At 52.5% G+C, this 13,632-nt stretch overlaps 5 protein-coding genes across 5 annotated transcripts, besides 1 other annotated feature; 4 read left to right on the top strand and 1 right to left on the bottom strand.

Annotated features, from left to right (window-relative positions):
- Positions 1–13,632: part of a sequence feature (contig 1.22 729..276296(1)) that runs on past both edges of the window.
- ANIA_01458 (uncharacterized protein) lies at positions 902–2,334 on the top strand. Its single transcript, XM_050612764.1, has one exon. The coding sequence runs from the start codon at positions 1,073–1,075 to the stop codon at positions 2,162–2,164; it is 1,092 nt and encodes a 363-aa protein (XP_050468644.1). The 5' UTR covers positions 902–1,072; the 3' UTR covers positions 2,165–2,334.
- pmt4 (dolichyl-phosphate-mannose-protein mannosyltransferase) lies at positions 2,618–5,087 on the top strand (the record flags this gene model as incomplete). Its single annotated transcript, XM_653971.2, has 3 exons — positions 2,618–2,894; positions 2,948–4,592; positions 4,642–5,087. Exons 1-3 carry the CDS (start codon positions 2,664–2,666, stop codon positions 5,085–5,087), a joined length of 2,322 nt encoding a protein of 773 aa, XP_659063.1. The 5' UTR covers positions 2,618–2,663.
- ANIA_01460 (pirin family protein) lies at positions 5,371–6,600 on the bottom strand (the record flags this gene model as incomplete). Its single annotated transcript, XM_653972.2, has 2 exons — positions 5,554–6,600; positions 5,371–5,423 (listed from the first exon to the last, which is right to left on the bottom strand). The coding sequence occupies exons 1-2, from the start codon at positions 6,431–6,433 to the stop codon at positions 5,371–5,373; spliced, it is 933 nt and encodes a 310-aa protein (XP_659064.1). The 5' UTR covers positions 6,434–6,600.
- ANIA_01461 (protein yos9) lies at positions 7,126–8,883 on the top strand (the record flags this gene model as incomplete). The annotated part of the gene is made up of 2 exons (XM_653973.2): positions 7,126–7,414; positions 7,468–8,883. The coding sequence occupies exons 1-2, from the start codon at positions 7,301–7,303 to the stop codon at positions 8,881–8,883; spliced, it is 1,530 nt and encodes a 509-aa protein (XP_659065.1). The 5' UTR covers positions 7,126–7,300.
- On the top strand, positions 9,662–13,371 carry ANIA_01462 (cytoskeletal protein-binding protein SLA1; the record flags this gene model as incomplete). Its single annotated transcript, XM_653974.1, has 6 exons — positions 9,662–9,859; positions 10,031–10,750; positions 10,788–11,378; positions 11,417–11,465; positions 11,514–13,298; positions 13,346–13,371. 6 exons carry the CDS (start codon positions 9,662–9,664, stop codon positions 13,369–13,371), a joined length of 3,369 nt encoding a protein of 1,122 aa, XP_659066.1.

A 13,632-nucleotide genomic window follows, 5' to 3' on the forward strand; every position in this document is an offset into this window, starting at 1 on the left:
CCTGTCTTGAGACGATCAGGCTGCATAACTGCTTAAAGCTGGCCTAGAAGCATCGGCAGTCTTATTTATTCCAAAGGCATACCTGAAGCCCAGTTGACTGGGATCATGCCGATTCGTCTGGCATGCCGCTGATCAGATTGGCAGGCGAATGACGGATCTCATTAGCTGCAACACGTATCCTGTCCCAGTGTTCGTTCTTCCGAAGGTGAAGAAATGGAAGGCAAACGTCAATGTGGCCACCTTCCATATAAGTTGGCAAATCGGCTCGGTGCGTGAGTTAGAACTCACCCGGCGAGTCTGAAGCGCGCTGCTGCGAACCACAGCGACTTGACTATTGTCAGTGGCGAGACCAGGAGAACAGCCCGGTTCTATCCCACGAGGTCGACGGAAACGGCATGAGCCAGATCTCAGGTGTGTGCTGGCTTCGGTTTAGTGGCCCTCATGACCTCCGCTTCTAGCCCCCGCAAATGATCAGTGGGCAGCTCTGGATAATGGCTTTGTAAGACGGAAATTGCCGATTATAAGCTTGACCGTTGTACGGACTTAAGGAAGCTGTTGATCTCGCTCGTTGTACGATATGCATAACAATTAGCTGTTTCTTGTCCGGCGCACCTCATATTAGGATAGGATGTGATCCACTATTCACGGCGTCGGTTGCATGATCCGAACTCGAAGGATTAAAGCTCTTGTCTGCGCCGTAGATTAAAGAATTCTGGGACGATCGCCTCTTAAGTGGATTTGAGCTGGTGGACCTGAATCTCCATCTCGACCCCGCAGCCTCACCCGCTCTACCTTCGGGCGAAGGGAGTGACTGACGGCGAGCTCCAACTCCAGCTCTCACTTAAGTCGGTGGCACAGCGCCCTTATTCGGGATGGTTTGTGTTCTCTTCGCTCTTTTTGACTGATTTCTTTCACTGAAAATATTTATTCACACTATCTTATCTGCTTTCTAAGAGGACTCACCGCCAACGATAACCCCGAACAAGACCTTGCGGACAACAGCGCAACAGCTTGATTGACAGGTCAGGACCATATACATCACAGCATTCGCAAAACATCAGAGCTTATAAGGATGGTTGAATTTATCCCACCTCCCGATCCCCGTGACCTTCTGCCTCCGCTGCTAGCATGTCTTCCAACGGCGTTTGTCTCTCAGAAACCCCCGCCAGCTCTTCTTCCGCTCTTATCACCCATTCTACGCCAGAGAGTTCAGATTCTTAGTTCAGTGTCGACTTCGTCGAGTGAGTCATGGCTTCGGCTACTATGCTGGGATTCAGAAAAGGGTGAGCGCCTCCAATCTCTGATCGATGGTGCGAGCTTCGAGCCTCACCCGGTGTCTGGAGAAATTGAGCTGCCCGATGATATCCCGGTGACATACAGAAGGCTGGACGAGGAGACACTCCAATCACGCGTGCTTATACCGGAATATGAGCTTAAAGTCGTGTATCTTTGGTGCCCGAAGGAGGAGTCTCCGGGTTGGCGCATTGCCGAAGTCCTTCCTCACCAAGGTCTGGGAGAAGACGACGGGGTCTGGTCGTCTACTATCGGGGATGCGAACACACATGCGAAGGAGAAGTTGGTAGAGGATGCGTTGAAAGCAGCGGAGAGGGATGATCACATAGCACCTCAGGAGGAAGACGACGATGACGATGACTACTGGGCTCGATACGATGCCACACCCGGACGCACTCCTTCAGTGAAGAATTCTGCTCCGCCTGCGTTGACGTCTATGCTGCAACACCACGGCCCATCTGAATCATCCTACTTCTCCCAATATGACGATGTGCAGCCTGTGATGGACAATCATGACCCAGATGAAGAACACCCGGAGCTTGGACCGTCTTCACTTGGTGGAGATATACTCACGGAACTTGCCAAACGGAATACCGACTCAGAGTCTCATGAACATATGAATCAGACAAACGGAGCGTCATTAAACCACCCCCGACCGGAATCCGCGACGTCTTCAAACCCAGAGGCAGTCTCAAGACTCGAGCAGGAAGCTGAGAACCAGTCTGCATACGAGATAGGAGTGAAGCAACACATCGGCTCCAATATTAAGAGCTTGTTCCGCCTCGCCAAAGCGACGGGTATCTCTCGAGCCGATTTCCAATCCCTAGTCAAGACCGAGCTGGATCTCTTGAATTTGTCTGACGACGACTGACCGAGTAGACATTCCAACGGTCTGTTTATCACTGTACAGTTTGGGGCCTTTCAGATTGGTTCTCATTGGCGCATTACTGGAGTGTTTGGAGCATTGAGGTGCATTTGGATATCCAGCGTGTCCTGAACATAGTTTTCCTGTCGAATCCGATTCCATGTCCATATATATACATATATAAGTACTATGTCTAAATAAAGTGAACATACAAATGAATGAATTACGTAGACCGCCCCCTGAGGTTTCGGAATTGTTAGAGACTCACATGTTCGCGGATCTGGCCTTTACTTGTTCCGTTCCGGATAAAGACACGCAATCCAGACCACCGCAGCTTCCAGGAACACCTCGATCCGACTATGCAGCTTTCTTGTCCAATTCCATAGCTAATTTGAAAAGTGAGCTTGAATGCCTCTGAAATCTATCACCTTTTTCTCCGTCTCAGCTAACCTACTGCAGTTTTATTCGTACTCTCTTTCATCTCTGTTGTTTTGGCCTGGTGATTATGTCTTCATCGCCCTCTCTGCGTAAGAGGGGCGGCAAGAGAGAGGACACCCCGGTGCCCTCTGACCGTTCTTTCGCTCCTTCAGCTTCACAATTGGGCGCAGCATCGCGCTCGTCAGAATGGGATTATCGGCTGGCCATTACCATTCTGACCGTGCTAGCTTTTATCACTCGATTCTATAAGATTTCCTACCCTGATCAAGTTGTTTTTGACGAGGTGCATTTTGGAAAGGTATGTACATGTGTTGACAAACGGCAAGTTGGGACTGACGCCGGTACTCTTAGTTTGCGTCTTACTATCTACGACGAACGTACTTCTTTGATGTTCATCCTCCGTTTGCCAAACTCCTGCTCGCCTTCACCGGCTGGCTAGTGGGCTATGACGGCCACTTCCTGTTTGAAAACATCGGCGACTCATACATTGACAACAAGGTCCCCTATGTCGCCCTCCGTGCTATGCCCGCCGTCCTTGGTGCCCTCACGATCCCCGTGGTATTCCTGATTATGTGGGAGTCAGGTTACTCCCTGCCGGCTTGTGTTTTGGCCTCGGGTCTAGTCCTATTTGACAATGCCCATGTTGGTGAGGATCGATTGATCTTGCTAGACTCGACTCTGGTCATCACTATGGCCCTGAGCATCTTGTGCTACATCCGGTTCTATAAGCTACGCCACGAGCCCTTTGGGCGAAAGTGGTGGAAGTGGCTTCTCCTGACCGGTGTGTCTCTGAGTTGTGTCATCTCCACCAAGTACGTGGGTGTGTTCACCTTCGTCACTATCGGCTCGGCTGTCATGGTTGATTTGTGGAATCTGCTGGACATCAGACGACAAGGCGGCGCTCTCACCATGTTTGAATGGACCAAGCACTTTGCGGCTCGCTTCTTCTCTCTCATTGTTGTCCCGTTTTTCTTCTACCTCTTCTGGTTCCAGGTCCACTTCGCTATCCTGACGCATTCCGGCCCTGGCGATGATTTCATGACACCTGCTTTCCAAGAGACATTGAGTGACAACGCCATGGCAGCGCAATCGGTCAGTATCGAATACTTCGACACCATCACTATGCGCCACAAAGATACCAAGGTATTCTTGCACAGTCATTCCGATACCTATCCACTGCGCTATGATGATGGCCGTATCTCCAGCCAGGGCCAGCAGGTGACCGGGTACCCCTACAACGATACCAACAATCACTGGCAAATCATTCCCACCGTTCCTTTGGACGAAACTGATGAGAAGAGCCGCAAAGTGCGCAACGGTGATATCGTCCAGCTTCGCCATGTGGCTACCGACACTATTCTCCTCACCCATGACGTAGCCTCGCCTTATTACCCTACCAATCAGGAATTCACTACAGTTTCGCACGAGCTAGCCGATGGAAAGAGACATAACGACACATTGTTTGAGATCAGGGTTGAGCATGGCAAATCTAAGCAGGAATTCCGGACTCTGTCCAGTCAGTTCAAGCTGGTTCACGTACCCACCAAAGTCGCAATGTGGACCCATACAACCCCTCTGCCGGATTGGGCTTATAAGCAAGCCGAGATTAACGGTAACAAAAACGTCTTGCAGAGCAGCAACATTTGGTATGTGGAGGCTATTGAGTCTTTAGAAGAGGATAGCCCTCGTCTCAAGAAGGAAGAGCGCAAGGTCAAGCATTTGCCGTTCTGGAGGAAGTACATTGAGCTTCAGCGTGCCATGTTCTTCCACAACAACGCCCTCACCAGCAGCCACCCATACGCGAGCGAGCCGTTCCAGTGGCCGTTCCTTCTCCGCGGTGTCAGCTTCTGGACAAAGAGTGACACCCGCGAGCAGATCTACTTCCTGGGTAACCCTGTTGGATGGTGGATCTCCAGCAGTCTTTTAGCTGTGTTCGCCGGTGTCATCGGCGCTGACCAGCTCTCTCTCCGCCGCGGTGTCGATGCTGTCGAAGAAAGTGAGTCTATCCCCATATACTTCACTTACTGTAACGCTAACCGTCCTAGTTTGGGGTCCGGGCTCCCGCTCCCGATTGTACAACAGCACGGGCTTCCTCTTCCTCTGCTGGGCCGCCCACTACTTCCCCTTTTGGCTCATGGGTCGCCAACGTTTCCTGCACCACTACCTCCCTGCGCATGTCGCGTCAGCACTCGTGACTGGCGCCCTGATTGAATTCATATTCAACATCCAGCCCATCTCCGTTCCAGCAACCATTCCCGTAGCCGCGGATGATCCCACTGGCAAGGGCAAAACCCGACGCTTCGTCACTGCCCGGGAACGCATGGGCGTCAAGTCCATTGTCGCCGGCTGGATTGCGTCCCTTACCATCCTAGCAGCTACTATCTGGGGCTTCTGGTTCTTTGCGCCATTGACCTATGGAACACCTGGTTTGGATGTTGCGCAAGTGAACGCGAGGAAGTGGCTTGGCTATGACTTGCACTTCGCGAAATAGGAGCATCTGATCTCATCTCGTTCTCTCCCATTAACCATAACTGGCGCCTGATGCCGTATAAGATGAAGTTTGTGATGGCTGATCATGCACGGTTTTGCGCAGGAATTGTCGGTGCAGTGCTTTACAGCATTGAGAACCCTTGCTGAACCTGGCTTGATCTCACACTTTCTTGGATATTTCTCATGTTAACGGTGAATCTTCCATCTCTACTAATCTTTCCTTGACTTGTGTACCCTGATATAGCGCCCGAAATGTTTTTTTTATCTTACTAATCTAAAATGGACTACGAATGAGGACTTGTGTTTGAGGTCGTCATCATAATAATCCATACATATTCTATATAACAAGATTAGCTAGAAATAACATTAAGAAAGACATGATCAGTTCCCTAGCTAGGTCTATATACAATTAAATCATCAATAACACGAAAGCATAGACTAGTAAGCCATCCGCTTTCCAATCTCACTCTCCCACCCCCGAACTCTTTCGAACCCATTTGAGGCAGTCTGGTAATCAAGCATAGCTTGATAGACCTCCTCCTGACTTGTCAACACAAACGGCCCGTACTGCACAACTTTTTGATCCAGCGGCTGCCCAGCGACAAGGATGAATCTCGAGTCCTCCTCCGCATTATCTGGCACTGACGCCTCGACGTGATCTCCACTCTGCTCAAAAACAACATTATGGAATTGCTTCACCAGCTGTGTCGAGTTATTTGAACCGAACACAGTCGTCCCAGCCAATGTGTAGGCAAACGCATTCCACCCCACAGGGAGGATCTGGGTGATCCGACCACCAGGCTTGATCGCCACATCCAGCAGCCAGACCGGCGTGTAAGCAAGATCACGTACAGAATCAACACCATGGCTCTGTCCGGAGATAACCTTAACAGTCACGCGACCCTGGTCAACCGTCGCGACAGGAATCTCGCTCGCGCGCAAATCGCGGTACCTTGGCTCACACATCTTCAGCTTCTTAGGCAGATCAACCCACAGCTGCATGCCGACGTTGGGGCTGCCGTCTTCGTTCTCATGCGGCATCTCCGCATGCATGATTCCCTTGCCTGCTGTCATAAACTGCAAATCGCCCGGTCCGATTGTGCCCTTATTTCCTGCGAAATCTTCATGGTCGACACCACCAGAAAGCAAGTAGGTGATTGTTTCTTGGCCTCGGTGCGGGTGGTCGGGGAAGCCGGCGCCCTTGCCGATGGTAAAGTGATCTAGCATGAGGAATGGCGAGAAGTTGCGTAGCTTTGGAGTGCCGATTGAACGGCGGACGCGAGCGCCTGCGCCTTCCGCTTGCTCGATAGCGAGGAAGACAGTGCGGATTGCGCGGGGAACAGACATTTCGCCAGAGAGGATGGGATCAGTTGATGGGAAAGATTCTCTGGTAGGTCTAGTCGTCGCGATGGTGTAGCTCTGTAATCGCTTCGCGAAGACCTTCAAGTAATCGATATCAACACTGATCTTCAATTGCGGGTTTTTGAAGTTGAGAGCAGTAAAGATTATTGCTGCGACGCCAACAAAAATAGACCAAAGCAGTTTCATCGGCTACAACAGCGGCTATTTATACCTGTGTGCTTGGTGGATAGGAAAGTGGTAGAACCCCCTCGCGGGGACGACGACGGGCATTTCGTCACATTTTATAATATCCGAATAAGCATTTCTATACGGCTCCCTTACCCAATGCGGAAAGAGCAAGGCTTCGACAAGGATGACAAAGGTTCATGTCAGCTGCCAAGAGCTGGGGCTTCCACTTTTTGTGGCACTGCATTTACAAGCATGAATCAGCATGATTGGGACTAAGTGGGACGTACTTGGATTCCAGTTCAATCGTTACTATGCATTAAATATACTCAATCTGATTCGTCTGGCAATGCAGTCTGCAAATGCTTCGTGTATATATGTACGGTCACTACAGTGGCATTGTAACTGAGACGGCGCTATCCTGATAAGGGAAGCTAAGATAAAGTCTGCCGCGGCACGTGCTGATAAGATCAACTTCACAGCTGTCATTAACACCAAATAGCATTGTTGGGCTGTTCTCTCCATCGCTGAAATAGCTAGAATCGGTCCAGTTGCTCTAATTTCAACCAATCTTCTTGTTACGGCGATTTTGATCATTACTCGCTCAGCTCATACCGTGGATAGACTGGCTCCATTTCCAGAGCAATTAGCAGCGGGTGTCGCCCGGCAGCATACAACTCTCCACCGATGCGCAGACAGTCGAGAATAGTAGCCTCTCTGCTTGTGCTAGCATGTGCAAGCTCCGGCGCATTCGCGCACAGGAAGTTCAATGTTCATGATGATCTACTAGCATACCCTCAGGTGAATCGCGTTTGCCGTCGAAACTCTGCCCGTGCTGACGATCCCTCTCGTAGTTCCGTATCAAATTCCCCGATGGCTTTATCCTCGAGTCTCAAGCACGCGCATTTCTAGAACAAGCTCCCTATAGCAGCCCAGACCTGAACGATATCTCTGAACAAACGCCGTTAAAGGACGAAAGTGAAGAATCGATACGCGACGGATCTAGTGGAGAGAAGGCCAAATTCTCGTATGAGGAGCTGTCTCTCGAAGGACAGCGATATCTTTGCCAAATCCCTGTTGTGGAAGATGGCGACAGCAATCGAACAAAAGTAGAAGTGAATGAGGAGGAGGAGCGAAAGGAGCTCGCGCGAGCAACAGACCGAGGTTTGGAGCTGCTGCGTGAGATGGAAGGCAAATGCCTCTACTATATCTCCGGATGGTGGTCTTATTCCTTTTGCTACATGAACCAGATTAAGCAGTTCCACGCGCTTCCGTCAGGAGGTGGTGTTCCCAACTACCCGCCAATGGAGGATCACACGACGCACTCGTTCATACTGGGGAGATTTCCGCAAGAAGAAGGTCAGGATGAGGGAAAGGGTGCGAAGTCGGGGAAGTCTTCCACAGAATTGGCAGAATTGCAGACGAAAGGAGGCTCGCGCTACCTGGTTCAGCGACTTGAAAGCGGCGATCAGTGCGACCTCACAGGAAAGAATCGGAAGATTGAAGTCCAGTTCCACTGTAACCCGCAGTCGACAGACCGTATCGCCTGGATCAAAGAACTCTATACGTGCTCCTACTTGATGCTCATTTATACACCACGGCTATGCAACGATGTCGCGTTCCTTCCACCTCAGCAAGAGGAGGTCCATACCATCGAATGCCGTGAGATACTTACTCCGGAAGAGGTCACCGGCTGGCAAGCTATGCATGAGTACCAGTTATCTCAACAGCTGGTAGAATCTGCGGAAGCACCTAAACATCAGGTCATTGGTGGTATCGAAGTTGGTGCCCAGCGGTTAGTTGGGACTGAGGGCAAGCGCATCGAGAAGGGCCGTGTGGCTTCCATAGGCGAGGAGAAAGTGGATGTGGTTGCGAAACGAGTGAACGGCGAGGTGCAACTGCTGTCGGCAGAGGAGTTGAAGAAATTCGACCTCGACGAGGCAAAAATTGAGGAGCTCAGGAAGAAGCTGGAGGAATGGGCCAAGGGTAAAGATTGGACTCTAGAGATTGTGACCGGCAACGGTGCATATCTTCGTGGAGTGGTCGATACAGACGAAGATGAAGAGGATGGGTATGAAAACGAAGAGGGAGAAACGGACAAGAGAGAACAGAGGGAAAATACACAAGAAACCACAGGCCAGCCTGGCCAGCCTGGCCATCAGGAAGAGACCGAGTCAGGGCAGGCCGGGCACCCGATGGATGACAGATCGGAAGATGGAGAGGATCCAGATGTGGATGGAAGTGAAGAGATCTTCAAAGACGAACTGTAGATAGGTCATCATTTATATGAGCTGACAATTTTGAATGTGCGTTCAACCTGGACATCGTATACTGGAGACTGTAGACTCTAAGCTTGAGACGCACTCCATCGCAGGAGTACATCACAGGACTGATCGCAGGTCGGATCGCAGATCCTGGGCTCGTAAACGTGGTGTACAGATAGACTCCTGTCAAAACAGAAGAACGTGCACTCTGCACCCAGTCAAACTTAGAGAGTACGCATTAGAATAGATTGTCGAGGCGATTTCCTGGCACTCCGCGTCGTTGCGAAACCTGCAGCCTCGGGCGTCGAGTCTCGCTGTAGGAGGTACGGATTACTAGGTACACAGTGCGTGTAACTGTGGCTGTCGTGCTGATTTGCGCAAACCACCCCCCTCAGCCCCAACGATCGGCATTTCCCTCGTCTGTTCACAGAATTCCACGACCATTTGTCCCTTCTGACTTCCTCGTCCCTCCGCGGCCTCGTTTACAGTCTGTACCCCGGATTTGCACCGTTCCAGCCTGATCGATGAGTTGGGAGCTGCCAAGCCCAACCCACTCTGTCTCGCTCGCGGACTCTCCTCTCCGGCCATTACGACGACGAACCCCGACCGACCGTCTACTGACTTCTCGTCAACCGGTCTTCTTTCTCCCCCACACACGATCCCAATCGAAATTGCCTTGACGTCTTCTCCCTGACGCTGCAGTTGCAGCCGGACCGCTTCCCTACTGCGTCTGTCCACCCCCGGATAAGCACACGCAGGCCCAACATTCAGTTGACCGGCCACCATGGGTTTCATCGGTGTTTATACCGCCATCTACGACTACCAACCGCAAGCGCAAGGTGAATTAGAACTTCGTGAAGGCGATCTACTATATATTCTCGAGAAGAGCGACGAGGACGATTGGTGGAAGGCCAAAAAGAAGGCGGACCGGGAGGACGAAGATGAGCCTGAGGGTCTAGTACCAAATAACTACGTCGAGGAGGTAAGGACACCTTTTTTTTGGTGGAGTGCCATGTGTGAAGGGGCGTCACAATGGCGCCTGGTGCCTTACTTGAACTTCCCTGTGGCTGTTCCGCTCTCAGGGGCTTGCGATGACGTTCTCCCACAGCCACAGAATGAACAGGAACGAACTGAAACACTGATGGATTAACAGGCCACGCCGATTCACACCGCGAAAGCCCTCTACGATTATACACGTCAGACAGATGAGGAGGTATCTTTCTCGGAGGATGCGAACTTGGTGGTGTACGACACTTCGGATCCGGACTGGACCTTGGTTGGAGTCAATGGGGATTTTGGATTCGCTCCGTCAAATTACATCGATATCCTTGACGACTCTGTAGCTCATGCAGCTCCCGCCCAGACCTCTGCATCGCCGGAACCTCCTTCGGCGGCTGCAGCGTCCCCAGCGTCCCCAGCTCCCGCACCGGCACCTCCTAGCCTCCCGCAGCGTCCAGAGCCGGCTCCCGCGGAGGAGCCTAGCTCGCCCGTCTCGAGCTCTCCCAGTGATGCCGTGCAGAATCCCGCTGCAGCCGCCATCGCCAGTATACTTCACAAGCAGCACGCCTCGTCGGAATCACCCAGAGATGTTCCCCCTCCCCCACAGCCGCAGCCGCCCTCAGAGCCGCAATACCGTGAGCCGTCACCTCCCCCACCTCAATTGCCGCGACGGCCCCCTTCGGAGCAGTTGACATCTCCCGTCCATCTCGAGTCACCAACATTCGCGCCCTCACCGGTTTCTCATCCTCGGCATGCTTCGATACGGGAGAACGATGGTGGTCCACGAGAATCACCTCCTTATAATCGGGTTGGACGGACAGCGCCGCGCTCCCCATCTGGATATCACATTTACAATATTAACGAGATGGTTGAGGTCATGGGTAAAAGAAAGAAGATGCCCACGACCCTAGGGATCAACATCGCCACCTGGAACTATCTTCATTTCACCGGAAGACGATGGGGATGTGCAGGAGTGGAGTGCCGAGAAGCTTACCCATTACTCCATTGAAGGAAAGCACGTTTTCATTGATCTCGTCCGTCCTAGCAAGAGTGTGGATTTCCATGCGGGAGCCAAAGACACGGCGCGCGAGATTGTCTCGGCGTTGGGTGAGATCTCCGGAGCATTCCGCGCAGAAGGCTTGCGGGAAGTGATAGCAGCAGGTTCAGGCGGCGGTGGCGCACAGAAGAAAGGAACTATTCTTTACGACTTCATGGCGCAAGGCGACGATGAGGTAACGGTTGGCGTCGGTGATGAGGTGGTGATTGTAGATGATACCAAGTCCGAGGAATGGTGGATGGTTCGACGCATCAAGAATGGCAAGGAGGGAGTAGTTCCAAGCAGCTATGTGGAAGTCACCGGCTTTGTCTCCCCACCTTCAACCACCACTCCTGCTGAGTCCGGCTTGTCGGCTGTGGAGAGGAACAGGCTTGAAGAGGCTCGTCTAGCCAAGGAGGCTACACGAAAATCGGTATCAGAAGCAGCTGCACCACGCAGCCCTACGGTATGTCCTTTGCATAGCATGTGAAGCAAAGCTAACAGATCAAGCCGCAGCACCACAAGAAAGACAGCAAGAGCAGCCAAAGATCCAGTAAGCATCTACATTGACCTTGTCTCAAGCATCTCTGACAGCATATAGAACCAGACCCGGCCAAGGTTAGGACGTGGATTGATCGGTCCAAGGCATTCACGGTGGAAGCTCAGTTCATCGGCTTGCAGGATGGCAAAATCCATTTGCACAAGACAAACGGAATTAAGATCGCGGTGCCAATCCCTAAAATGTCGTTTGAGGACTTGGAATACGTTGAGAAGGTTACCGGAATCTCCCTTGACGAAGATAAGCCGTTGTCCGACATTCGTCGCCGTTCTCAACGTATCGAATCCGACAAGGCGGACAAGGCTCGGTCCTCGAGCGAAGGAAAGTCTGGCGCTACTTTCCAGCAGTCCGACTACGACTGGTTCGACTTTTTCCTCAAAGCCGGTGTTGGTCCTCATCAATGTGAGCGGTATGCGCAGAATTTCGCCAAAGACTCGATGGATGAAAGTATCCTTCCTGACATAACCCCCGAGAATCTGCGCACACTGGGCTTGAAAGAAGGTGATATCCTGCGGGTCATGCGCTATCTGGATAACATGTTAGGGCGGACAGGCAACAAGTCGAAGCTGCGAAATGTGAGCTTTGGTGGTGAAGAGGTCATGGGTGATGGTGAGGAATCTGGTGGTCTCTTTGCTGGGCCTGGCGGGGCATTGCGCAACAACACCCGAAAGAGCCGTCCAGCACCAGCTGTCCAAACCAACGACGTGGTTGACCCGAAAGTGTTTGAGCAAAAAGACACGGCAAAACCAGACAAACCACCCAGCAGCGGCACCCCTCCACCGGCCTCTGCCGCTGCCGGCGACAAGCCTGTGCAAAAAGGATTCGACGACGATGCGTGGGAAGTCAAGACTCCCAAGCAACCGGCAGCGCCAGCGACAGCTGTCAGCTCACCACCACCGGCAGCGGCACCCGCCACGACCAGCCCTCCGGCTCAGCCGTCAATTACTGGAGCCATGGCCGATTTATCCCTCCTTCAGGCGCCCCTGCAACCAACACTTGCGCAGCCCACGTCTACCCCTGCTCCTGCTCAATCACCCCCCGCTACTCAACCTATTCAAGCCCAGCCAACGGCGATTCCAGCGCCCCAGCCGCAGCAGCCAGGAGCCTCACCCAACTTTTTTGCACAGGTGGCACAGGTTGGGCAACAGCAACCTATGCAAACTGGCTTTCAGCAGTCCCGACAGCGCCCACAGGCACCTCAGGTCATGGGGCAAAATTCTCTTATCCCGCCTCCGCCTCAGCGACCTCTCTCTGCGCCTCAGAACATGCCTCAGCAACAGCCTTTTGGCCTACCTCAGCTGCAGCCACAGCTGACGGGTCTACCTCAGCAAGGCCCCCAGATCGCAGCCCCAGGGCAGAGTCTGGCCGAAATAAACCAACAGCGCTTCCAGCCTTCCTTCCAGCCACAACAAACTGGATTCATGGCTCCGAACCAATTCCAGAACGGGCTAATGCCGCAACCTACCGGTTTTCAGCCCCAATCGCAGTTTGGGATTCAGCAGCAACAGACTGGATTCGGCCTCGCACCGCAGCCGACAGGCTTCGGAGGCTTTGGTGCCCCTCCCCAGCAGCCCATGCCGACTGGCATCAACTCTGTTCTTCCTCCCCCGTTGCAGCCTCAGCCTACGGGTATGAATGGTTCGGGCTCTATGGCTTACTCCCCGTCCCCTCCCCCAATTCCTCCCATTCCCCAGCAGCAGACATTGGCCCCACTGCAAGCCCAGAAGACGGGTCCAGCTCCTCCGGTCCGCTTTGGTGTCAAACCCGATGCACCCAAGAAGCTTGCTCCTCAGCCAACAGGTCTGAAGGCCAACCTCTCGCAAGCCAGTAAGTTCTACGTCTTTCCGCGTATCGCCGGTAGCTAACCTGTGCAGCACCCACCAACCCGTTTGGCTTTTAGGCGAAGCGTTGTGTACATAGGATTTTCTTCGCAGCACATGACCCTTTTATACACTATCTTTTGCTCATTCTGCTGGCGGGATTGCAAGCATGTCTGTCCTGACCTAATTCCCTTTCCTCACTTAAGCACATGATACATGCAGCGATCTAGGCATGACCAACCACCATCTACCACGCAGCAAGCGCCGAGTATCTGTTACGCGGCACACCTTCAGCGAACTAGACTTCGATATTCCTTCTTTCTTTTCCTTTTCCTCTTCTT

Source organism: Aspergillus nidulans, chromosome VII (genome assembly GCF_000011425.1).
Source record: "Aspergillus nidulans FGSC A4 chromosome VII".
NCBI lineage: Eukaryota > Fungi > Ascomycota > Eurotiomycetes > Eurotiales > Aspergillaceae > Aspergillus > Aspergillus nidulans.